The sequence below is a fragment of the Spodoptera frugiperda genome, chromosome 19 (assembly GCF_023101765.2).
Source record: "Spodoptera frugiperda isolate SF20-4 chromosome 19, AGI-APGP_CSIRO_Sfru_2.0, whole genome shotgun sequence".
Classification (NCBI taxonomy): domain Eukaryota; kingdom Metazoa; phylum Arthropoda; class Insecta; order Lepidoptera; family Noctuidae; genus Spodoptera; species Spodoptera frugiperda.
This window is the reverse complement of record NC_064230.1, coordinates 1,116,476-1,143,871: the sequence shown is the minus strand read 5'-3', so window position 1 is coordinate 1,143,871 and position 27,396 is coordinate 1,116,476. Positions and strand designations below refer to the sequence as shown.

Here is a 27,396-nt window from a genome sequence, read left to right as displayed (position 1 = left end):
TTGATAATACTTCAACATCACTGTTGATTATGATCAAGAATAGGGATGATGACGGGGTATGAAAATTAAAAATCTATTAAGTCCGTCAGTTAGGTAATGAAAACATATTAGACACGTATTTTTTATGTTGTCGTATAAGATAACAATACTTAATCATATTATATAAAATGAATCAAAGTTTTTTTCAAGTTCATTTCTACGAATAAAACGTACCTAGAGGCAACCTCACCCGATATTTCAAATCGATGTATCTCCGAAAGTATTTGTTTTCGGAAGAAAATAAAAAATACGTGTCTAATGTTTTAAAATAATCTACAAGACGGACATTCAAATAAAAATTAGTCATCTACCAATCAAGAAGGTCTTCGCTAGTTATAACGTCCAAAGACTAGATGCAGTGTAGTTTCAGCCGGACGATTCCATTTTAAGATCTATACTGCCAGACGTATAAGGGTGTGTCTTCAGTGATAGCGTTTAGCGGTAGATTTGAATTGTTTATTCTGAATAATTAAATTTTTTATGTTGTTTCGTCATTATGACGACCGTTTACCCCTCTCCTATCCCCATTTCCCAACAACTCTTAAATTCCAAACCCGACACCGCACTTTTAACGCCTTTGGTGTTTCAAGCGTCCATGGGCGGTGGCAATTGCTTACCATCAAAATAAGCCGGTAAACGAGCTGACGGATTATCTGATGGTAAGCAATTGCCGCCGCCCATGGACACCCGAAACACCAGAGGCGTTACAAGTGCATTACCGGCCTTTTGGGGGTTAGAAATTTAAGGGTTGTTGGGGAATTGGGGATTGGAAAGATTGGGAAGGGGGGGTAATTGGGTCTCTGGTAACCTTACTCACACAACGTAAGCGTTGTTTCACGTCGGTTTTCGGTGAGGCCGTGGTATCACTCCGGTCGAGCCGGCCCAGTAGTGCCGAAGCATGGCTCTCCCACACTCAATGTATGTGTTATTTTTATCAATCCGCTTATGAAATCCGCTATCACTGGCAATGCACCTTACACCCATACTCGATAAATTAAAGAAAGAGACAGCAGATAAGGGCGTGGCTTACGTTTGTCTTGAGTTTTCGTATGAGAGAAAGAGAAAGGTATATATTTAAGGTATTCTTTTCTTTAAGATATAAATTGAATAATATTATCGTTAGTATAAAGCTTAGTTTTTTTTGAGGGGATAGGCAGAGGTGTAAGTCCTGTGTGATTTATTTTTATTGGTTATGTTAATGTTTGAATTGTTTTGTTTTGTCTTCGTTGGTTGAGTGGTTGCAAGGGCGACTGTCGGGCAAGAGGTCTCCGGATCGATTCTCATCGGTCGGGTTTGTTTCCGATTTCCGAAGTTTTTTTCGGATTTTCGAAAATTTGTCAGTAGTACGGACGGAGTCACGCAGTCAGCACGGAGTCTAGAATTGTGCCCAGTATATGGCAATAGACTCACCACCTATTACATGGGACTTATAACACAAATGGTGAAAAGTGTGTGTACATTGTACAGTAGCATTACGTGCCGTAATGTGTACTTCTGCCTACCGCTTCAGAGATAAAAGGCGTGACGATAATTATATAGAATCGTTTTGTTTTGTCTCGTTGGTTGAGGAATCGCAAGTTTGGCTGCCAATTAAAGGGTGTTGGGTTCGATTCTCGAGTTGAATAAAGTATTCTTGGATTTATTAGTTGTTCGATTTTTAGGGAACAGAGAGTAAAGTTCCCTAAGAAAAGCAGTATCCTCCGACCAGGCGAGGTGATCGTGTCTGGCGGGCTTTCTGCCCAACTGTTGTTCGTTGGAATTTTCTATCCATGTTTATTCGCATGTAAACTTCATATGTGCGATGTAGGATTTATGACGTCATCCGTCTTCCGTAATCATCATCAGTAGGACGTACCTAGCGGGTTTACCGGGGCCCCGGCTCAAAGCAGGAGTAGGAACGGGGTGGTTTTTAGTCAGTAAGAGTCTGACACTCCCTCTCACCTCGCTCAAGACGGGAGAAGTCATTGGATGATTTACCCCCTCAAAAAAAAAAAACGTCACGCGTAAGGTCATGAATAAAACACAATAAATATAATCATAAAGGAGATTTTATTAATAATAATAATTAATTAGTTAGTTAGTTAGTTAGTAAGTTTGTCCGTCATGGCGTCTCGCTTAGTCCTGGGAGAATGGGGGGGAGCCGTTGGTACGAACGTAGTAGATACCCTTGGATCTGGAATGAAAGAGAGAAAGGAAAAGAATATTAGCACCATCGTAGTTTAACATCAGGTTTAATAGCAAGGCAAATCTCTTCTCACAAGGAGAAAAAGATAGATTGATTTTCATGTAGGTCAAAGTCAAAGCATTTATTTCAATTAATCCTTAAGGTTAATTAATTAATTAATTTAAGTATGGGAGAGCCATGCTTCGGCACGAATGGGCCGACTCGACCGGAGTGATACCACGGCCTCACAGAAAACCGACGTAAAACAACGCTTGTGTTGTGTTTCGTTGTGTGAGTGAGGTTACCGGAGGCCCAATTACACCCCCTTCCCAATCTTCCCCATTCCCGATTCCCCAACAACCCTTAAATTCCTAACCCCCAAAAGGCCGGCAACGCACTTGTAACTCCTTTAGTGTTTCGGGTGTCCATGGGCGGCGCTAATTGCTTACCATCAGGTGACCCATCTCCCACCATAAAACTATTGATGTCATTACTCACCCAGTCTTAGGCTGTAGTCCTCCCATTGGGAGAGTGGCAGGTCCTGAGCAGTTGCCAGACTTGGCTTCAGCTACTGATGCGCACTGGATGCCGGTGAACCCACCAGTGGCTAGAGACTCGCCCATGTAGAAGTAGGATCTGCAATTTTAGTGCAAGTTGAAATGAATGAAGTTTATTCATTTAAGATGTTTGTTCTGGTTGCTTATAAGGTTGAAATCACGTGAACAAAATAGTAATTTTTTTTCAATTAATTTTGAATGTTCCATGAGATTGGGAGAGCCATGCTTTGGCATGAATGGGCCGGCTTCACCGGAGTAGGATAATGTTAACGATTAAAACCTATTTTTGTCTTTGTTTTTGTTCTTTAATGCGGTATGTTTATAAAAAATGTCACTTTAAACGTTTTCACTAATATTGTGATATCCTCCTCATCAAAAACCAGTTACTCTCCAACCCCAACAGATACCACAGCCTCACAGAAAACCGACGTGAAATAACGCTTGCGTTGTTTTGTTGTGTGAGTGAGGTTACCGGAGGCCCAATTACCCCCTTCCCAATCTTCTTAATCCCCGATTCCCCAACAACCCTTAAATTCCAAACCCCCAAAAGACCGGCAACGCACTTGTAACGCCTCTGATGTTTCGAGCGTCTATGGGTGGCGGCGATTGCTTACCATCAGGTGATCCGTCTGCTCGTTTACCGGCTTATACCATAATATAACCTTGAAAAACTATCATTTTCCCGATTTCACCAACAACCCTTAAATTCCTAACCCCCAAAACAACCCTTAAATTCCTAAAACCTCTGGTGTTTCAAGTGTTCACAGGCGGCGACGATTGCTTGCCATCAGGTGATCCGTCTGCTCGTTTACCGGATTATAGCATCCTTAAAGAACTCACATTTTTATAAGAAAACTTTGACTTTGTTTTGGAGTAAAATATATTATTACTTATGTGTGTGCTCAAAGATATTATATAAAAAAAAATGCGTGTGTTCACATAACCTCTAATTTCTATTCTATATCTATAAGTGAGGACTTGTAATTGGCTTTATGTTGTCTATGAAATATCTCCTTTGTTAAGTTTTTATATAGCTGTAAGTCTTCCATAGTGTAATAAATAAATAAATAAATAAATAACATCTTCCTCACCTGTAATGGTCACAAACAGCAGTAGCACACCCAGGCATGTCAATCCCACCATTGGGGTAAAAGTCTACATCCCCAGCGGGTGCCTCCTGCCCGATGTTACCGATGTTGGTATGGATTACTTCGGTGTAGACTGCATCATCAGATCGGACGGCCTGGCTGGCGAGCCAACGGTCGGCTGGGTCCATGGCTGGGTGGGGAGAGATGGGGTTTGGTCAAAATTGTGGTTGGTTTCATGGGATGTGGTGGGTGATTCATCAAATTGTCATACGAACGGTTATAAAGTTTAAAATCCCACCCAAAAAGTAACGTGGGACGAGTTGCAGAATGGAAATAATATTATGTTATTTTGGTTTTCTGCAAGTCGTCCCGAATGGGCCGTAGGCATGTGGGACAAATTAATGTTAAATTTTAGAGATTAGAAATTATAAGCCCAAGTTTCCTCACGATGTTTTCCTTCACCGTTTGTTAGTGGTATCTAAATAATCTTAGAAAGTACATGTAACTTGGAAAAAGTCACCGCGCTAAACGTGCAGTCAAAAATAATTCTCTCAAGTCTGTTAGTTTTACATTGTTTTCACATAGTAATCGAAACAATGTAACCAAGAATTGTATTGTGAATCTGATTGAAAAAGAGTAACCTATGGAGTTTCTTGCTCGTTCTTCTCCATAGGAATCTACACTTTGGAACGAGCAAATAGAGCAACTAGAGGACTGACCGACAGACAGACGTTATTAATATTATTATATTTGCTTTGACGTTCAAAAGTGCCTTCCTGGTCTATTTAAATGATTTTGACTTTGACTTTGTTAGTTGCCTTACCAGTAAGGTAGCTGGGACGGCCAAGCAGACTCCTGCCGACAATACCGGCCTGGTGAGCACCAACACTGTATCCCAGGATGTGGTAGTTCTCCACATTGGCACCAGATGCCTGGTTCAACCAGTCGATGAAGCGACCCACACTGCGACCTGCAGAGAAACGGGTTATAGAGTATTTGTTACATAAGTAATTTCAAATTTTAAAAGGAATATAATATCTTGCACCTTTTTTGTATAGGATTGGATAAAATAATCGGCAAAATTCCGGCGCTTCCTTGTGGATATTCTACAAGTGTGGGAGAGCCATGCTTGGCTCGACCGGAGTGATACCACGGCCGATCAGAAAACCGATGTGAAACAACGCTTGCGTTTATGTTTCGTTGGTTACCGGAGGTCCAATTACCCTTCCCAATCCCCAATTCCCCAACAATGCTTACATTTCTAATCCCCAAAAAGGCCGGCAATTCACTTATAATGCCTTCGTTGTTTTGGGTGTCCATGTTTACCATCAGGTGATCCGTCTACTCGTTTACTGGCTTTTACCATAAAAACCGAGCAGTGCACTACATGCTACGCGCAATAGTTATAGCTGTGTACAGTCACTCTCTCAGTCACCTATAAGGGAAGAGTTTCATATTATAGAACTTACCAGAGCTGATTCCGTTGAAACCTAAGTGAGCACCTGCGCCCCAGTCAACCACGATGACGTTCACATCACCGGCCAGAATAAAAGCTGAAAGAGGAAACTAGAATTAGAAATAATGATGATTTATTACTTAATTTGATATTTATTTCATATTTAAATAATGCTTAAAGGACATGGCTAAACCAAAGTATGGACGTCGTAACCCGTACAAATAAATATTGTATAAATATGGTACCTAGCAATAAATAAAGCCGCATAATTAAAAATTGATATTTTTGTAATTTCCAAGTTTCTGGACCTTCTTGGTCCAGAAACTTAACAAGGTAAACAATTCTGCTTATACTAGATAATGAACACAAAGTAACCAAGGACAGACACAAAATATATAGTAAGTTTGTGCAATCTTATACAAAATATATATTTTGTGTCGATCAAAACATTTACAATTATTTGGTTTCAGAAAAATTCATTATATTACCGTTATTAAAAATTGATGTTTGTTTAATTATTTCGATTTGATTTTCGGGGAAACTAATGTCCTAATAATAGCTTGCAGTACCTACTTCCGTGTTGTCATGTCAAACCACAACAGAAAAAAATCAAATATGAAACTTATTTTTTGTTAATTTTTGTTCACCAAGTTATAAGAATTAGTTAAACACAAAATAATTCATAAGTGAATATTTAAATGATACGGGTTAGCGTGAAATTCGTATTCTTGTTATTATGCCTGGGTCAGTCATTTAGCCATCTCCTTTAAAAGTTATGTGTAACCTGATATAGGGCATGTGGTGTTGGCTTTTAAGTGATTGTTACACTTATGAATGTAATGTGTTATGTATTTAAAGAAAATGTAAAGTGCAAACAATTGTTAGCTGACCTAGTTCATTTACTAGTAAATCTCATACTAATAATATATGAGCAACGTCACGCCTTTTATCCTCGAAGGGGTAGGCGGAGGTGCACATTACGGCACGTAATGCCGCTATACAATGTACACACACTTTTCACCATTTGTGTTATAAGTCCCATGTAATAGAGGGTGAGCCATATACTGGACACAATTCCAAACTCCGTGCTACCACTGAGAAATTTTCAAAAAACCGAAAAAAGCCCAGCAATACTTTGCTCGACTCGAGAATCGAACCCGAAACCACATATTGAAAAAATAAATAGCAATAGGGGTGTTACTGGATCGATACCAAACCCAAATGTGTGATTAAACAATGTTTTGTCAAAAAAAAATTTCTTACTACAGACCGCGAGCTCAACAGCAGTAGCTCAATAGAGGGATCTCCTTAATTATTATGGGCCTCGCCGTATTTGGGTCCAATAGTTATTTATAAAATGTCATTGTTTGTCAGAGTTACTCAAAATGGAGAAATAAAACATCCACGCGAAGACCGACATCAGCGCAGACGGAGTCGCGGGCGAAAGCTAGTAATTAAATAAATCAAGTATCTCTGTATGAACAGCTCCATGTACCTTGACCACAGAAGAGCTGTAATGTTGTAGGTTGTCTAGGAATGTTACGGACATGTGGCGCGGCAGTCGCAATGCCGTATTAGTAAAGAGTGTTCAAATTTGCTCGAAGAGAATAATGGACGGAGTCGCGGGCGGAAGCTAGTTTTTAATAAAAAAATAAATAAAAACCTCACCAGGCACGAGAACAGTGTTGAATCCACTGAGGATGTTGCCGAGGAAGCCGTGGATGAGGATGATGATGATGATGATGATGAAAATCTCACCAGGTACGAGAACAGTGTTGAATCCGCTGAGGATGTTGCCGAGGAAGCCGTGGATGAGGATGATGATGATGATGATGATGAAAATCTCACCAGGTACGAGAACAGTGTTGAACCCGCTGAGGATGTTGCCGAGGAAGCCGTGGATGAGGATGATGATGATGATGATGATGATGATGATGATGATGGAAATCTTACCAGGCACGAGAACAGTGTTGAATCCACTGAGGATGTTGCCGAGGAAGCCGTGGATGAGGATGATGGTCCGCTTGCTGGGGTCGAAGTGGCTGGCGGCGAGGAGGGCGTTGTTGCCCTGGACCAGCGGCTGGCTCACTAGTGGGTTGGATCTGGAAGAGGAATTCCATGTTAGGGGATGCTGGCTCTGGTTCAGGCCATGGTACGGAGCGAGGGGGAATGGGATGCTGCCTTTTCCTTCTGCGAAGCAGTCACGCTTGAGCGTTACGTCCCACGTGAGGGAAAGTTTCTCCTCACGCCTCAGCCGCCGCAGAAGACACTCCGGGCGTCGGGGATCGCGCGACGACCTCCGGACACCGTAAGTGTGGGTCTGCGGACGGCGAGTGAGGGTAGCTCGCCGTCCGACTAGATCGAGACCCGTGCATATGACGCGTCGCGTTTTGCGCTCGCCTCAAAGAGCCATCGGACCACAACAGATGGGGACCAGTAGGGCTGATGCCTGATCCGTAGCTGCGGACTACCTAGCGGGTTTACCGGGGCTCCGGCTCGAAAAGCAGGAGAAGGAACGGGGTGGTTTTTAGTCAGTAAGAGTCTGACACTCCCTCTCGCTTCGCCAAAGGCGGGAGAAGTCATTGGATGATTTTCCACCCTCAAAAAAAAAGACCACATACAATTCAAGTATACCTGTAAAGTCTTAGTTTTGCGCCTGTGACAAAAGTCAAAGTCAAAGTCAAAGCATTTATTTCAATTAATCCTAAATAAGGCACTTTTGAAACGTCAAATTGAATTGTCCGTCAGTCTGTCTGTCAGTGAAGCTAGGCGCTCGTTCCAAAGTGTTGCTTCGAATGGAGAAGAACGAGCAAGAAACTCCATTGTTGGCAAATCGAAGAAGTTGTGTTGCGCAATAAGTATTTTGTGAAATAGGCCACCGGTTCTACGTCAGTGACACCAACAAGACTGAAGACTGAAGAGTTCCGACACATACGCTCATGCATACTTGAACAAACTAGTTTGTTCAGGTATACAGATCGCAGTTTTTATCTACCTTCCAGACTTGTGCAAGACTTGTGCAAGTCAGGAAACTTGTGCAAGTTTTGTCACACACACGCTATACAAACATACAAGTTCACATACACATGACACCCAGACCCGAAACAACTATTTGTGGATCACACAAAGAGTTGGTCCGTGCGGGAATCGAACCCGCTGCACGTTGCACGGCAACCAGTTGTCCAGCCACCGCGCTATTAATCGTGCAGTCAGTTTATACTGGTACATGGAGCTATACAAATCCAGTTTACGTTGGCCTCGCTCTGTACAATCATTCCAAACATTAGAAGGTCAGATTATACTGGTTCATTAGCTCGCTGCACGGAGTTATAGAAAACCAGTTTACCATGGTCTCGCTTTGTAAGATTTTTCCACACACACGAAGGTTAGTTTATACTGGTTAATTCAGCTATACAAAACCAGTTAACCATGGTCCCACTTTGTACCTATGGTCTTTTCATAGATTTATTGTGGATATCCCACCCACTCGCACGAAGCGCTTCGTTTCAAGCTTCCTTGTGCGAACTGCTAGGGAGTGGAACTCCTAGCCGGAGTCTGTGTTTCCTGATGGGTATAACCTGGGTGTCTTCAAAGCCCGAGTGAATAGGTTGCTTATGGGCAGACGTGCTCCATCGTAGGCCGCATCATCACTTACCATCAGGTGAGATAGCGACCAAACGTCGACCCATCAAATATTAAAAAAAACAGATTTAAAGGTCAGCTTACCTGGTGTAAAGATGGTACTCATTGTCCACATCAGGGTTGTATCTGGCCATGTTCCTGAGGTCGCTGGCTTTCAGCCAGGAGTCCACGAGGTGAGGATTCCCTTCATCATCCCTGATGTATCCGTAGCGAAGACCCTCAGGGTCTATCTTGGTAATCACCGGGTCCACTGCCGCTGGGATCGCTGGGGATGGAGAAGTAAATGATAAATGATATTTATTTCTGTAAATAGGTTATAAAATAACACTTTTACACGTCAATATTTTAAATAGCTAGATGAGGCCGGCATTTCCTATCTGACTACTCTAAGAAGAAATGCCGAAACAAACTCAGAGGTCATAGTCTCTTTTAAAGTCCAGACAATGAAATAGAGGATAATGTGAGAGAACCATGCAGTAGATGGTGAATTAATTATTATTTTGTAAGGGGTACCTTAATCTATCAATCAGTCTTCCCAATCCCCGATTCCCCAAAAACCCTTAAATTTCTAACCCCCAAAAGGCCGGTAACGCATTTGTAACACCTCTAGTGTTTCAAGTGTCCATGGGCGGCGGAAATTGCTTACCATCGGGCTGTTAGCTCGTATACTGGCGTATTCCGTAAAAAATCAACTACCTGGCAATAAAAGTCCCGTCAAAATCTATCTAGCCATTTTAGAAAGTAGCCGGAACAAACATACAGACAAAAATTGGAAAAAAATATTGGTATATATTCATAATAGGTATGCATGTAGTAAAAAAAACCTCGCCCAATGTGGGAGAAGACATTTCAAAGTTTCCCCTCCCCCCCTAAAATAATAATAGGTATTAATTGTTTTCTTTTTAATTTTATCAAACGAATTACTAGTTAATCCTGGTTTGGGTAAAACCAGTAACAAAAATAAGATTAAATAACATCATCAATTATAATTTATTTTTTAATCTTTCACTACCGCACGTGTTTTGATAAATGAGATTAGATCTTAATTACTTTGTAATCTCATAGTGTACTTTTAAAGGTTAGGTTTTTAGACAATAGGTTAGGAAAAGCGATTATGTTTTCTGTAGCTTTGATAGTTGTTAATCCGCACGAGTTTTTATGGTAAACGAGCAGACGTATCATCTGATGGTAAGTAATCGCCGCCGCCCATGGATACTTGAAACACCAGAGGCGTTACAAGTGGGTTTTGGTGTTTAAAAAGGAAAACCGATTTTTGAAGGTTTTTAGGTCGTGTCGGTTTGGGAAAACCGCAGAAGACAGTTATTGTATTAAATATATTTTATCTTATCTGTAATTATTACCGATATTAAAATAACTATGTTTTTAAGCAGGGAACCGCCTTCAATTTTCTCCCTCTTTCGCCATTTTTTTTTGTGTTTGATAATATACCCAAAAAGCGTTCTCCTAAGAACGTACCTATCAGAATACTATAGAATCTTTCAATCTATGACAGGGGATTATTCAACTGACTGCAGTTTGACTGCACGGTTGGTGCGGTGGCTGGGCAACTGGCTGCCGCGCAACGGGTAGCGGGTTCGATTCCCGCACGGCGCAACTCTTTGTGTGATCCACAAATTGTTGTTTCGGGTCTGGGTGTCATGTGTATGTGAACTTGTATGTTTGTAAACGCATACACGACACAGGAGGAAATGCTAGAGTGGTGAAACATTTAAAAAAGACTAATAAATAAAATTGGTGTGCCTGTTTGTAATATTGAAATAACCACATACTTACGATACATATTCCAAAATTACAATTTGTACAATTTTTGTCTGTCTGTTTCTTTGGCAAATTTCTGAAATGGCTTGACCGATTTTGACGGGTCTTTTATGCGCAGATAGCTCATGTAGGCGTAACTTAGTCTACATTTATTTTAGAATATAAAGATATTATTAAAATGGAAAAATATTAACACAAATTCACTTGCAAATTACGGCATTTAATGCCACTATATATATTATAAGTCCCATGTATTTTTAATTTAATTTATTTATTTATTTAATTTAATTCAAAAGTGAATAAAATATAATAATAAATGTAATAGAAGGTGAGCCTATTGCCATATACTGGGCACAATTCCAGACCTAAATAACACTTTGTCCGACCTAGGAATCGAACCCGAACTTGTCCGGCAATCGCACTTGCGACCACTCGACCAACAATGCAGACATTATGTTACGTGGGGATTAATAATAACCATAGATAATCACCATACCTGACACAGCAGCGACTATAGCGGAGACCACCAGTACACTAAGAGCCACCATTTTGAATTGTCAAATAAACAAGCGAACTATCGCTATTTATATCAATTATTAGAGATATTCGCTTATCTGTATATCTATACATATAATAAATCTGTAGAAGGGTCAATTCTGTACATTGAAAATATTGAAACAATTAATAGCAGGGGGTGTTACTGGATCGATACCAAACCCAAATATGTGATTAATTTTTTTTTGTCTGTCTGTCTGTATGTTATTATCTTGGGCATAAAATGGGATACTTTTTATCCTGAAAAAATACGTAGAGAAAAAATCTATTTTTTTCAGTTTTATACTACAGAACGCGAGCTCAACAGCAGTAGCTCAATAGAGGGATCTCCTTAATTATTATGGGCCTCGCCGTATTTGGGTCCAATCAATAGATATTTATAAGATGTCATTGTCAGAGTTACTCAAAATGGAGAAATAAAACATCCACGCGAAGACCGACATCCGCGCGGACGGAGTCGCGGGCGGAAGCTAGTATAAAATATAATCGCCAAAATGTATGTCTGTCCCACACTTAAATTATCAAATAAATTAAAGTGTAGGAGAGCCATGCTTCGGCACGAATGGGCCGGCTCAACCGGAGTGATACCACGGCCGAGTAGAAAACCGACGTGAAAACGCTTGCGTTGTGTGAGTGAGGTTATCGGAGGCCAATTCCCCCTTCCCTATCTTCCCGATCCCCGATTAGCTAACAACTCTTAAATTCCAAACCCCCAAAAGGCCGACAACGCACTTGTAACGCCCCTGGTGTTTCAGATGTCCATGGGCGGCGGCGATTGCTTACCATCAGGAGATACGTCTGCTCGTTTACCAGCTTATACCATAAAAAAATCACCTGAATTCCTGATCCCAAAAGAATGCAAGTGCGTTGTCAGTATTTTAATTAGGTGTACCTATGATCTTTTTTTACATCGCAAGCGTTGTTTCACGTCGATTTTCTATGAGGCCGTGGTATCACTCCGGCCGAGCCGGCTCAATAGTATAACACTACTATTGTGTGTAATCACAAATGTCTAATTAAATTCTATAGAAAAGTGGGCGAAACCGTGAGCAAATGCTAGTTAATAGATAAACAATTTGTTTAGATTAAATTATTCAACTAGTATAATCTGCAAACAAAATATGTTGGGAGATAAACCTTTACATTCATATCTTTATAATCCTAATTGTATTCACGGGGGGAGGTAGACTAAAGTACTTTGGACTTTCGCAAATAATGACATCTCATTTCCTTTGCCATCAACCGCCCATGATAATCCAGTAATGCTGACTGCCAAGCGGGTTACCGGGGCTCAGGCTCGACAAGCAGAAGTAGGAACGGGGTGGTTTTTAGTCACTTAGAGTCTGACACTCCCTCTCGCCTCGCCCAAGGCGAGAGAAGTCATTGGATGATTTTCCCCCTTAAAAAAGAGCCGTGTTTTGTGTTACAATGCACAGTCACATCTCCTACTTACTTGCTACTTACTGGTACTTGCTTCCTAGGAATTGGATTCAGGAGTAAGGTCCAAGTTTATTTGCATCGTTATAAAAATAATTAACATAAATAATCTATCAAAAATAAAACAAAGTATACACGACGCAAAAACCCCAGTACTCAGCTAAAATGATGTGACCCGAGCGCGATAGCTCGAGTCGTGGCGCTGATTTTCAGCACTAGAATTGACAAATAAAAATGAAACTAGTAGAGCTTTTCTCGACTGTTTAACATACGTAAGCCAAATATGTTAATTAATTTAGTTATGTTATATTTCATGCGTTATTTTATGTGTCTCTGAGTGGAGCCCACTCAACGTCAATAGACGTCGTGGCAGGCCCAGAAGGAGATGGCGGGATGAACTCGATGCCTATGAAAAGGATTGGCCACAGAAAGCTCTACAAAGAGACGAGTGGAAGGAGGGTAGGGAGGCCTTTGTAATCACGAGAGACACTCCGGACGTCGGGGATCGCGCGACGATCTCCGGCCACCGTAAGTACGGGTCTGCGGACGGCGAGCAAGGGTAGCTCGCCGCCCGACCAGATCCAGACCCGTGCGTGCGGTGCGTCGCGTTCTGCAAATAAAAGGAGACCTTTGCCCTGTAGTGGGACGACCACGGCTGAAATTAAATAAATAAATAAATATGTCTCGTGCGATATTTCGTTACGTCATTATCTACGTTATTTACTAATGCGTATTAATTATTTTATTGTATTTTATTTAATCTTATCTCAAAACAAACAAAAAGATGTAGGGTTTTTTGTTAATAATAATAATAATAACCCCACCGACGTATCTCTACGTTGTCGACGTGGTGGGGCTTAAGGGCTCTGATCCCTAGTTTTATTTTGACTGGGGTGAGGAGTCCGACCAAAAGAGATACAACCCAAGCCAAGGTTGCATACGCCGAGGGCTGCGTGGCTAAGGGGGTGCTTAGTCATTAGTATGCCAACTCTGGAGACCGGGGGACCTCCAGTTTTATTTACCCTTGCCACAGTGAACGCAGGGCTCTGCTGTGGTCGACCTGTTTTGTCCCTAGCTACTCGTGGGAATAAAAATGATAACTAGATCTAAAACTAAAAGTACAATGCAGGCAAAGGTGCCTCCAACAGATGTTGAAACATCTACGGCGTCATTGTCATCCTCTCCGAGGTCCTTATTCTCATCAATCACACCATCGTCACTTTCATTCACATCACGTTCACTCAGATCATCTGTTTCATCAACAATATCAGTAGACGTTGTGTCGGAGGCTACTTCAGCCAACAACCCGACACCCGCTACTGGTACAAAAAATGCGCGTAAAAAATGGAGCAACGAAATGAACGAATTCATTTGGCGTAACTATCTTATCATCACCAATTTAGAAACTGGAACAAATGCTTATTTAAGTACACTGCACACTAAATTCACTCAACAATTCCCAAATATGTCAGTTTCCAAGCAGAGGATTGGCGATCAAAGAAGAGCCATTGTCAACAACAAGTTACTACCAACAGCTACACTTGATGCAATTAGGTTAGAAGTACAGGCTCTTTTACTAACACAAAATCAGACTTTATCACATCAACAACATTTTACACAAAATAATACATTAGAGCACATGCAAACAAAAACTAGAATGAAATGGTCCAACGAACTGAATGAAACCCTTATTAAATGCTATTTTGAAGTTACCAAGATGGAAACAGATATGACTATTTGGCGTAAAAACCTTAGAGACAAATTCATAGAATATTACCCTCATTTATCACACTTATCAGAACAACGCATATCCGATCAGAAACGAGTCATCATAAACAATAAAATGATCTCTGAAACACGATTACAGATGATAAAAACGGCAGTAGAGCAAAAATTGCATGAAAGGGATGTAACAGTTTTTCAAAGATCGAATAGCCCAATCTTAGAACAAAGCACACATTTTACACATACACAACCACAAATAAATTTGGAAAACACTCACAGTTTAGAAGTAGAATTGCAGGAAGTAGATTTTATAGACGAAAACTTACATCAACAACCTAATACTAATAACACACATACTGTAAATTATGAAAGAGACCCTGAAATAGACGAACTATTTTTACAAGCTCTGCAATACTACACTGATACACACCCCACAAATAGATGCTATATACCCAAACAAAGGACTTCAAAAAAACTAGCAAAAATAGTGCAATACGTTGATAAAGTAATATTGCCAGACCATGTTCTTAGAGATATAGATTTTAACCAACTACAAACAATCATATATAGCGCCGCGTGGACAGTTGCTAAAGTAAATGGAAGTAAAATTAGCTTATCATCTGCTCAGGACCGAAATAACCCCCGGAGCGACCGTAAACCTAGATGGCAAAAAAGATTAGAGCGTAAACTAGAAGTAATTCGATCTAAAATAGGTAGGTTAACTTATTATATGCAGGGCCACAGAAGTAGAAAACTAGAAAGAGAAGTAAGCAGGATAATAAGAGATTATAAGACACATACTATACACGAAGAACCAAACATACAACTTACACACTTTTTAGATACACTCAAACAGAAACTCACAGTCATCAAAAGTAGGTTAAATAGATATACCAAATGTACTTTACGCAAAACACAAAATAGTCAATTCAGAAATAACGAAAAGCAATTTTACCGGACTTTAAAACAATCAACAACCAACCACACTACGTCAAATAACACAACGCATACAGTGTTTCCCGCTGAAGAGGACCTACGTCAGTTTTGGGCAGGAATCTGGGAAAATCCTGTATGCCACAACACTCAAGCAGATTGGATAAAAACTGAGGAAATCAAATATGATAGTAGTCCACAAATGCAATTCGAACAAATAGATCCTGAAACATTTCACGATGCTCTCAACAAAGCTCACAATTGGAAAGCCCCAGGAACAGACCATATCCATAATTTTTGGTACAAAAAATTCACAACAGTTCACCCTCACTTATACAACCATATTAATAATTTTATTAAAGACCCAACAAATATTCCTTCCTACTTAACTGAAGGCATCACATACATGTTGCCAAAAGACCCCAATGACACAGCAAATCCTGCAAAATACAGACCTATAACCTGCTTACAAACACTATACAAAATAATGACATCATGCATAACTAACATAATATACAAACACGTTGACACACACAAAATATTAACAGAAGAGCAGAAAGGATGTAGAAAGTTTAGCCAAGGATGCAAAGAACAGTTATTAATAGATTCAGTTATACTTAAAGACGTACAAAAGCACAAGAAAGATTTATATACTATGTATATTGATTATAAGAAAGCATATGACTCGGTACCTCATTCATGGTTACTTCACATTTTGAAAATTTACAAAATTCACCCACGTATCACACATTTCTTAGAAAACATCGTCAGTAAATGGCAAACTAGACTACATGTTAACACATCTGCAGGAGTAATAGAGACAGAATTTATTAAGATCCAGCGCGGTATCTTTCAAGGTGACTCACTCAGCCCTCTTTGGTTTTGTTTAGCTTTAAACCCGCTTTCAAATCAATTAAACTCCCTAAATTCTGGTTTTCAACTTAAATATAGTAACACAATAACCACAGAAACTAGCCACCAACACTATACAATAAACCATCTTCTCTACATGGACGACATCAAATTATACGCGTCTTCCACCGAGGATTTACATCAACTAGCCGACACCACCGAAATATTTTCAAATGACATAGGAATGGAGTTCGGAATCGATAAATGTAAAATCAATTCAGTAAAAGCAGGTAAAACTTACACACACTCCTATCAACTACAAACAGGCGATACCATTGATTCCTTAGATGAAAGTGGTACCTACAAATATCTAGGATACATACAAACTAAACAAATTTTACACAAAGAAATAAAAAGTCAGCTCACAAAACAATTCAAACACAGATTAAAAATTATATGTAATACTCAACTAAACGCCCGGAACACTATAAAAGCAATCAACACATACGCCATTCCAATTCTTACATATTCCTTTGGTATCATAAATTGGTCAAAAACAGAACTTCAGAATCTACAACGCAACATAAATACAACACTCACAAAACACAGACGACACCATCCACGATCATGCACACAGAGACTCACATTACCAAGAAATGACGGAGGAAGAGGTATTATTGATATCACCAACTTGCATAACAAACAAATTACAGCTTTAAGGTCTTATTTCTATAGTAAAAGCCCAACATCAATTCTACATAATGCAATAGCCCAAAATGACAAGAAACTCACACCTTTAAACATGGCCGACCAATCAACACAAAACAATGAGACACAGACTGACCGACAAACCAAACTCGCCGCATGGGCTCAAAAGTCCCTACATGGGAGACACTATCACGACCTTAGCCAGCCTAACGTCGATAAAGTTGCATCGAACGAATGGCTAAGGCGTGGTGAATTGTTTCCCGAGACCGAGGGGTTCATGTTGGCGATACAGGACCAGGTAATAGAAACCCGCAACTATCAAAAACATATAATGCGTATCCCGATACCCACCGATATTTGCAGACGCTGCAATAGTGCATCTGAAACTATTCAGCATGTCACAGGTGCCTGCAAAACCATTGTTCAATCCGATTATAAGCATAGACATGACCAAGTGGCAAATATCATACACCAAAAATTGGCATTAAAATATAATTTAATTTCCGGCCCTCCAACACCGTACTACAAATACCAACCAGAAATTGTTTTAGAAAATTCTTCTTATAAGTTGTATTTTGATCGAGCTATTCTTACCGACAAAACCACACATTTCAATAGACCAGACATCACCCTCATTGATAAAACCAACAAAAGTGCACAGATCATAGATATAGCTATTCCTAATACGCATAACCTCCAAAGCACAATTGCAGAAAAATTGTCCAAATACACCGACCTCAAAATTGAAATAGCCAGAATGTGGCGGCTTAACAGCGTCACAATAGTCCCCATAGTTTTATCAACCACGGGGGTTATCCCAAAACATCTTCACCAATCCATTAAAACACTCGAACTACCTCCGTACACATACCGAATCCTCCAGAAAGCTGCCATTTTAAACACATGTCATATAGTTAGAAAATTTTTGGCCGAAACAGACTAAACTTCGTCCATCAGAACCCAAAAGTGAGTATTTACTCACGCGGGTTAGCACTTGGCTTCGGCCCGTACTAACCTTAAAATCCGGCACCGCAGCCGAGCTTAGAAAAAGGACCCAAAAAAATAATAATAAGTCCGCAAGGCAGCTTGTGGCGAGCTGTTGGGCAGTGGCGACCCCACGGACCTGACTCCCGGGAGAGGCCCTACTTTTTAACTCCGGTTGGTACTCGTGACTATCCGGAGTGGCCTCTCCTACCTCACTCTTGCCTTAATCGGCTGGTTTGAGTGGAGATTCGCAAGAGTGGAGTTGCCTTCAGCTCCACTTGGGGGAAGGACGTATCCCAGTAAGATGCTGGTAGGGGTCTTGACCGTACTTCCGGGATTGCTCTGATAGCCGTGGGATGCCCATCCTTCCTCAAGCAGCTCAACAGATGTTGCTTCCCTTGTCGCTACATGCTAGCGGCCGTTTCCGGGGCCCACTATTGAGTTTGCGAGTCACCCCCTGCCTGTTTATCCGTATTTTTCAATATTGGTCAGGGGCAGGGGCCATAGTCCCCATAGTTAACCGGTAAACTATTCCACAGCCACCCACACCCATATCCCTATCATTTCCTTTTACCATATCTCACAATAGTCCTGCATCAACCGGGGATTGTCCTTTGGTGTACTTCCATAGTGCATACAGGGATAATCGCCGGCTGATGTCCCATTACATTTAGATTAAAATTGTTCAACGGGCCTCTGCGTGTTGGCTTCGGCTCCTCGTACGCCTTACAAAGGTCCGGGACCACAGGGTCCCGTGATTATGTAAAGAACATACATAATAATAATATATTTATTTGCGTAAAACATGGTATAAATGGTGTTACAATATAAAAATGAGCTTACATGTTTTGCTAAAAGTGTCCTTAGCATGCAAATCTTCAACTTAATACTAACATTAATGTTTCTTATCCATAAATTCCTTAAGACTATAGAAGTTATTTGTATTTAGCCAGTTATATAGTTTAATTTTAAATAATCTAGAGTTTAAATTTCTTATGCTATTCGGTAACTTATTATAAATACGAACACTATTACATAAACAGCTTTTGTTGTATTTGGTAAGCTTAGGAACATCATTTAGAACGAGTCTTTGTGGGTCCCGCCGGTTCCGCGGATTCATGTCATTGGCCGTTTTAAACAAGGCCTTATGTTTATTGACAAACATGCATATTTCAAATATGTATAGGGATGGCAGCGGTAACAACTTTAGTTTTTTAAATATGGGTTGACATGATACCTCGGGGTGCATCCCATACATTGCCCTGATACACTTTTTCTGAGCAATAAAAGCTCTGATCATATCCGTGCTGTTACCCCATATTACAAGCCCGTATCGTAACAGTGACTCTATGTATGCATGATAGGTCATAATAGCAGTTTTTAGACTTGTTATATTTTTGACTTGTTGAAGTGCATACACGAATTTATTTATTCTCTTAGAAATATAATCTACATGTTCTTTCCAATTTAAATTTTTATCTATAATTATACCAAGAAACTTTGTATGTGCTACTTCTTCAATTTTTGTTATATTAAGTTTAATATTATAATTAGGATTTTTACATTTATTGAAATTTATATATACGGATTTATTAAGATTTATTTTTAAGTTGTTTGTGTCAAGCCACTGTATCAATTTATCTATAGTATTATTTATTTCAGCCTCATGGTTATGTATACAGTTATTGACCTTTTCAGATGCCACAATGATAGTAATATCATCAGCAAACAATATACATTGATGTTTGGTTATACTAATAATATCATTTATATACAGCAAGAATAGGATGGGGCCTAGAACGCTTCCTTGGGGAACACCATATTTATTGTACTTGTATTCAGATGAAAAAGGTACCATGTCTCCATTGTCGTCTATTTTATCAATGATAACTCGTTGTTGTCTGTTACTAAGATATGATGCTATCCATTGAAGCGCAGGACCTCTGATACCAACTAATTCTATTTTTTTAAGTAGCAGTTCATGAGAAACTAAGTCGAAGGCTTTTGAGATATCAAAAAATAGTCCAGTAGTTAAATTATTGTTATTGAGATTAGTAACTATAGCCTTTACAAGGGAGAATACTGCTAATGTGGTGGACTTATTTTTTTGAAAGCCATACTGTTCCTTGCTAATTATATGGAATTTTTCGCAATAGTCAATTAATCTTCTATACATGCACTTTTCATAAATTTTTGATAAAATAGGTATTAACGTAATTGGACGATAATTATTAATATCACACTTATCCCCTTTTTTAAACAATGGTTTGACTATTGAGTATTTGAGAGCGTCAGGAAAAGTACCTGTTTCGAATGAGACATTTATCAAATGCGTTAAAATAGCGGTTAATTCGTTAACACATTCTTTAATAATTTTAGTATTGATTTCATCGTAGCCTACTGAGCTGGAGTTAGTTAATAACATTATTTCTCGTCTAACCTCATTTTCTGACATAGGTTTTAGAAACATAGAATTTGTAGGGGCACTTAGAGTAGATATTTTTATATGTTTATGTGTTGTTTCATGAGTTAAGTTAATGTAGTGATTGTTAAAGGCATTGGCAATTTCCACGGGTTGTGTTAGTATCCTATTGTTAACTATGATTTTATCCATGTTTCCTATGTAATTAGTATCACGTATTTCGTTTTTAATTACTGCCCATGTGGCCCTACATTTATTTTCATGTTTGTTTATATATTTAATGTTTGCATTTTTTTTTGAATTCATTATACATTTTTTTAGAATATTAGAATATTTAATATATTTATTTTTATTACTAGTATTTTTATTTTGATAGTATTTATATCTTAGTGTACGTTTATTTAGACAGCTTTTTTTTAGACCCTTACTTATCCAATTTTGGTTATTTTTATTTTTGTTATTTACTTTTACTTTTACTTTTGGGAAACAAAGATTATAGAATAAACATAAAAGTTCATGAAAATCACTGAATGCGTTTGCATCACTTTTTATATATATGTCTGACCATGTTATATTGTTCAAACATTCCTTGAACTTGCGAATGTTGTCTAAATTATAATCTCTTTTATATATATAATAAGTTGTACGTTTTTCAGCCTTTTCATTAACAGGAAAGCTTAACATTTGGCCTGTATCATGGTCGGAGAGATAGAGAGGCATGACTGATGCGGTAGCGTTCGGAATATTACTTAGAATGTGGTCTATGCATGATGACTTGCGCGTGGGTACATCGATGTGAATTTTCATGTTAAAGTTATAGGATATGTCTTGTAAATGGTTAGTAATATTGCTCTTTTTCAAAGTGTTTATATTAAAATCTCCCGCTATAACAATACGCATTTTATATTTGTATTTTTTAGTTATATAGTTTAAAAGGTTGTTTAATTTACTTAAGAACTGTGTGGGATCAGAGTTTGGTGTTCTGTACAGGCAAATAATTAGCAATTTATAACACTCAATCTCTATGCCACATGCTTCAAATGTATTTTGAGTAGCATATGTTTTTATATATGGTAAATCTTTGAAAATAATGTCTTTTTTTACTAAAATGCAAGTTCCCCCTCTTTGTTTTTCTCTGCAGAAGTTGGCAGCTAGTTGATAATCAGATATTTTAACATAGTTCTCATAGCCTTTTTTAATAAAAGTTTCCGACAGGCATATTACATCTGGTGGTTTTTGTGCTACTCTTAACTCCTGAATTGTTATTTCTAGGAGTTCCCGTTTCGACAGAATGCTAGCAATATTTTGGTGCATAATATGAAATGTATGGGTTTTAGGCTCGAAAAAAACTATTTTTCTTTTTTAACATAGGGAAATAATAAGGTATTGTACCTTTGTTTACATTGCTGACAGATTCAGTGGGGCTAGCTGTTTGTTTATTTTTCTCACAGCTTTGGTTATTAAAGTAAAAAGGAATCGTTCCCTTTTTAGGCTCGGCTAGGCACTTTTTACTCGTTGTTGTATTACTATTGGTATTGGTATTACTATTGGTATGATTACGCATTACAAACTTTCTAATATTCGCGGGATACAAGTAGGCTTCATCATAATCGTTACAGTCTATTACATAATTTATAGAGTTACAGATCTCTGATAACTTAAAATAATGTTTGTTAAGGAAGTGACATTTTTTAAATTTTTTACATAGATTTTTTATACCATTATTCAATTTTGAAGTATTAAGGAAGTGGCTGCTGTTAACATTTAATACAATTATTCTATTATTATAAAAGGTCTCTAATACAACTTCTAATTGTGATAAAACTTGCTTTAAATTGTGATCATTTTCTCCTACACATATGACTATCTTATCATCCGGATTTAAGATTCTTCTTATGCAGTTCTGAGTGACGTCATAACATTTCGCATTAGGCTTCGTTTCCGCAAAAACTCTGTATTTTTCGTACTTAGTATTGCATCTTGACTGCATTAAGGCTGAGGCCAAACCAACACATTGTTGGGTACCGTATATATATAAATTTCTTCCAGGTTCGTGCTCGCGTTTTCTTTCTCTGGTAGTATAGGTAGGTGTGGTAGAATTGCGTGGAGGAATCATTGTCAAGCTGGAGACCTCACTTTTATTATGTAGATACTGTGTTAATGTCTCTATTTGTTTTGTTAATCTTGAAATTTCAAGTTTTGCATCTTCCAACTGTTGTTGTAGGTCTGAAATATTTTTTTCAGAGATAGTGTTCTATCATCATAAAAGCAGTCGACGTTTGAGTAATTTAAGGGTGAAGAAGGGGTGGATGTTATGCAGTGAGCTGAACTTGGCCTCTTTTTAATGCTGCAACGAGAAGTATCTTCAGTTATCGAAGAAGTTTGGCATAGGGATTTTAATACAATGACTTCAGCAGTTAACTTGTTTACTTGTCTTTGAAGATCATTATTTTCCAGTATCTTATTATCAAGCTCATTTTGGGTGCATTCTAGTTTGGCAGTTAATTGAGACATGGTATCTTTCATCTCCGACAGAGAAACTAAGTCTGAAATCGGGCCCGATAATGTGCCATCCAAACTTTTTAACATTTTTGTAGGTGTACAATATGATTCACAGGATGTATTGTAATCAGTAAGTATATGCGAATCCTGAGTTAATTAGGTATATAGTGCTTAGCTATTGCTGAATTGGTATATTTATTTTGTATTTTTTTTTCTTACCGTATAAGCCGATAAACGAGCAGTCGGATCACCTGATGGTAAGCAGAGGTATTCCACATCGGGGACCCGTTTAAATGGCACCCAAGCTAATGGCACCAGCGATGTTCCACATTGGGCACCCATAGGTATTTTTCGTGGGTGCGATTTGTGGAATAACTTTATATTTTACTAGCTACTTTAGCGCGGTTTCACCCGCTCTGCTCGGCTCCTATTGGTCATAGCGTGATGTTTTATAGCCTATAGCCTTCCTCGATAAATACACTATCTAACACAAAAATAATTATTCAATTCGGTCAAGTAGTTCTGGAGATTAGCGCGTTCAAACAAACAAACAAACAAACAAACTCTTCAGCTTTATAATATTAGTATAGATTCCACAAATGGCACCTGAGCATAAGTAGATACTAGTGTTGGGAAGTTTCGAAACACCAGAGGCGTTACAAGTGCGTTGTCGGCCTTTTGGGGGTTAGATATTTAAGGGTTGTTGGGGAATCGAGGATTGGAAAGATTGGGAAGCGGGGTAATTGTGTAACCTCAATTACACAACGTAAGCGTTGTTTCACGTCGGTTTTCTGCTCGGCCGTGGTATCACTCCGGTCGAGCCGACTAGCAGTGCCGAAGCATGGCTCTCTTACACTAAAATAGTTTACGAAGCCATATCTTTCGTAACTCAGTCAGCTTTAGACAGCTCTGTACAGTCTCTGTATGATTTTAATTAGATGCAGAGTTATTTCAACTTTGAAAATAATGTCACAATCTTTTTTTTTAAATAACTTTTTCCCACACTAGGATTTTCTCCTGTGTTGTGGGTACGTTTACAAACATACAAGTTCACATGCACATGTCACATGACACACAGACCCGAAACAACAATTTGTGGATCACACAAAGAGTTGCTCCGTGCGGGAATCGAACCCGCTACACGTTGCACGGCAACCAGTTGCCCAGCCACCGCGCCAACCGTGCAGTCCTAATCATTGAGACGTTAGATTATAATATTAATTAGTTTTAATGTTATCATAGCTAATTTATCTCATACTAGTGGTCGCCTAGTGGTTGAAATTCAACCATATACGATTTAATTTACAATACCACTTAACATACGTTCAAGGATAATTTTTATTTAACTCAAACTCAAACGAACTCTTTTATAAAACTCTATTCATATGAGACGTCAATATCATCGCAATGTCTATCGATTTTGACGTTATGTCAAATACGATCAGATAGGTACTATGCATGTGTGTGTAATGTTTTATTTATTAATTTAATGTACTTTATAAGCATTATTTTTGAAAAATATTAGCGTCCTGCACTTCTCCTACACATAAACTATAAGTGTACCAAATTTTATGCTCCTACGTCCGCGCAATTTTCGTAAAAAGAGGTCCAAAGTTTTTGCATCACGTATTAATATATAGATTATTGTTGTGCTATTACTACGTCATAAATTATTTGACGTCACATCATTCAGTACAAAAGTAAACAGGAAAAAGATTAGATAGTTTTGCTTAACATATTTTCAAGGTCAGAGTGAATAGGTACTTTCTAAGTCTGTGTGCTCCATCTTCGGCCACATCTTCGCTTCGCCGTCCTGGCAGTAAGCGGGTTGGTGGCCAAACGCAGACTTATAAACGTTAAAAAAAACATATTCCTAATGGTAAATCCTGGTGTCAAAGTCAAAGTCAAATAATTTATTTCAATTAATCCAAAATAAGGCACTTTTGAAACGTCAAATTGAATTGTTCGTCAGTCTGTCCGTCAATGAAGCTAGGTGCTCGTTCCAAAGTGTGGCTTCGATTTGAGAAGAATCATTGTTTTACGTGTGTGAGGGGGGAAACTGAAATAATGGTATAATTACACTTACGACCTCTCTCGATGAATAAGTATGGAAACAAATAGATTAATATGCACTTTTAAACACGTAAACCATATAGTAAATTTCGCTTTACTCTCATGCATGAGAAGCGGACGTCTTAAACCTTCTAGCCATCATGACACTTTAACCGACTTGAAAAAACATTTCTCAACCAAATATTTTTATAGAATTAAAAGTGAAGAGTGTGTTTTAAACACTTCTACTGACCCCCGCAAGTATAAGACGGGTTGAAGATACGAGGGGTGTGAGTGTTTGTACAGGCCAGCTTATCTCCGGTCAAGCAGACCGCTAGAGTTGGGGTTCGATACAGTTGCCAACAAAAGTGGTAACGATAAAATTTTAGTGACGTTTGTCAATAGGGTAGATGACTAATTTTTATTTTAATGTCCGTCTTGTAGATTATTTTAAAATACCTATTAGACATTTTTTTTTTTACGAAAACAAATACTTTCGATGATATATCGATTTAAAATATCGCGTGACATCACATCTATGTAGGTACGTTTTTGCTCTCACTCCTAAACAAAAATACGTGTCTAATATTTTTCCATTACCTAACTGACGGACTAAATAGATTTTTAATTTTCATACTCCGTCATCATCCCTATTGTGTATTATCTGGTCACTAACACTAGTATTAGAACTTCAATATACAAGTTCATCCGTGATCATGGCGCTTGCAACAGTGTCGAAATATCGGAAACTCATAGAAATAGAAAAACATGGTAAATATCCCATTTCGAGTTCTAATACTAGTATTATCTAAATGTACACATGAATGCAATAAACAATTTGAGTTTGAGTTTAAGATAGCGGCTAAACATCAACCCATCAAATGTAAAAAAAATAAAATAAAAACCCACTTTGCACGCGACCGTACTCCTTAAGAAAGTATTATTGTACGCACTATCTACTGACCGCAGCTGTGAGAGCCTCTTATTTTTATAACCACTTACTTAACACCACAGCTGACCTTTTATTGTAGGTGCTGTGAAGATATAGACGATGTATGATAGATAGAAAGGTTATTGAGTTCGATTTTCGGCTCGTGACTCAATTTGAGATGAGAAAGAGAGAAAGAAATATTATTTATTCGGTACATGTCACTATTACGATGCAGCAAAAATACGATATGAAACACAATAGACACAATATCACGCCTTTTATCCCCGAAGGGGTAGGCAGAGGTGCACATTACGGCACGTAATGCTGCTGTACAATGTACACCCACTTTTCACCATTTGTGTTATAAGTCCAGTGTAATAGGGGGTGAGCCCATTGCCATATACTGGACATGATTCTAGACCTCGTGCTATTACTAAGAAATTTTCGAAAAACCAAAAAACGCCTGCAATACTTTGCCCGACTCGGGAATCAAACTCGAGACCCCTTGTCCGGCAGTTCTTTTTGTACAGTTGCTTGCAGTAATAAAACAGCCTCCTCCATTTTTGAAGTCGGTAAAAATCCTTCTAAATTTTTTTCTAACATTGATAAGTCTGCGTTTGGCCACCAACCCGCTTACTGCCAGGACGGCGAAGCGAAGATGTGGCCGAGGATGGAGCACACAGACTTAGAAATACTTTTAACTCAAAACACAAGCTTCGATCTCGCTTAAGCTCATCAGAACCTTAAAACTTAAAACACGAAAATGTCTCTTTCACAAGAATAGCTATAAAAATCCTTACAAGTAATTACAAGGGATTTTTTTCTTAAAAAGATGTTTTTCTGTGGTCCAAGTGAGAAGCGGTGAGAGAAATCTTTACTCTTTACCATGATCAGTAACTCTTAGTACGAATTTGCTTTACGTTTGAAGTAATCGAGTGAATAGGTTGCTTATAGGCAGACGTGCTCCATCGTAGGCCGCATCATCACTTACCATAAGGCGAGATGGTGGCCAAGCGCCATCCTATTAAGTCTTTGACTGCCAATAGAAAACAGTTGAAGGCAAATCCTCTGCTAACGTCGGTCACCCCCACGGCGTTCAACGTGTTAAGTATAAAAAAATCGAAACGAGAGCGCATAAAAAACCGACTTGCGTTGTGTTTCGTTGTGTGAGTGAAATTGTCATCTAGGCCTAATTACCTCCTCTTCCCAATTCTCGTTTCCCCAACAACTTTTAAATTCCTAACCCCCAAAAGGCCGGTAACGCACTTATAACGCCTCTAGTGTCCATGAGCGGCGATTGCTTTCCATCAAGTGATCAGTCTGCTCGTTTACCGGCTAATAAAATAAATTATAACGCCTCTGGTGTTCCGAGTGCCCATGAGCGGCGGCGATTACTTACCATCAGGTGATACGTCTTCTCGTTTTTCGGCAAAATCCCGCGATCTCCTTCACTTTAACCCACACATGAAACAGAGACACTGCGCGACAAACTGCTCTGCCCACCCCCTTACGCTAATAAGCATATAGATGGCCCTAACTTGCTAATCACTGTTTTATAAAACGAGGGACA

At 38.9% G+C, this 27,396-nt stretch overlaps 1 protein-coding gene and 1 long non-coding RNA gene across 3 annotated transcripts in view; one reads left to right on the top strand and one right to left on the bottom strand.

Moving 5' to 3' along the window:
* Positions 1–27,396, top strand: part of LOC126911769 (uncharacterized) — a 72,589-nt gene that overhangs the window by 7,650 nt on the left and 37,543 nt on the right. The window lies entirely within an intron of this gene.
* Positions 2,072–11,370, bottom strand: LOC118281244 (pancreatic lipase-related protein 2). Its single transcript, XM_050700585.1, has 8 exons — positions 11,222–11,370; positions 9,031–9,211; positions 7,258–7,406; positions 5,318–5,401; positions 4,672–4,818; positions 3,852–4,038; positions 2,702–2,839; positions 2,072–2,212 (listed from the first exon to the last, which is right to left on the bottom strand). Exons 1-8 carry the CDS (start codon positions 11,271–11,273, stop codon positions 2,155–2,157), a joined length of 996 nt encoding a protein of 331 aa, XP_050556542.1. The 5' UTR covers positions 11,274–11,370; the 3' UTR covers positions 2,072–2,154.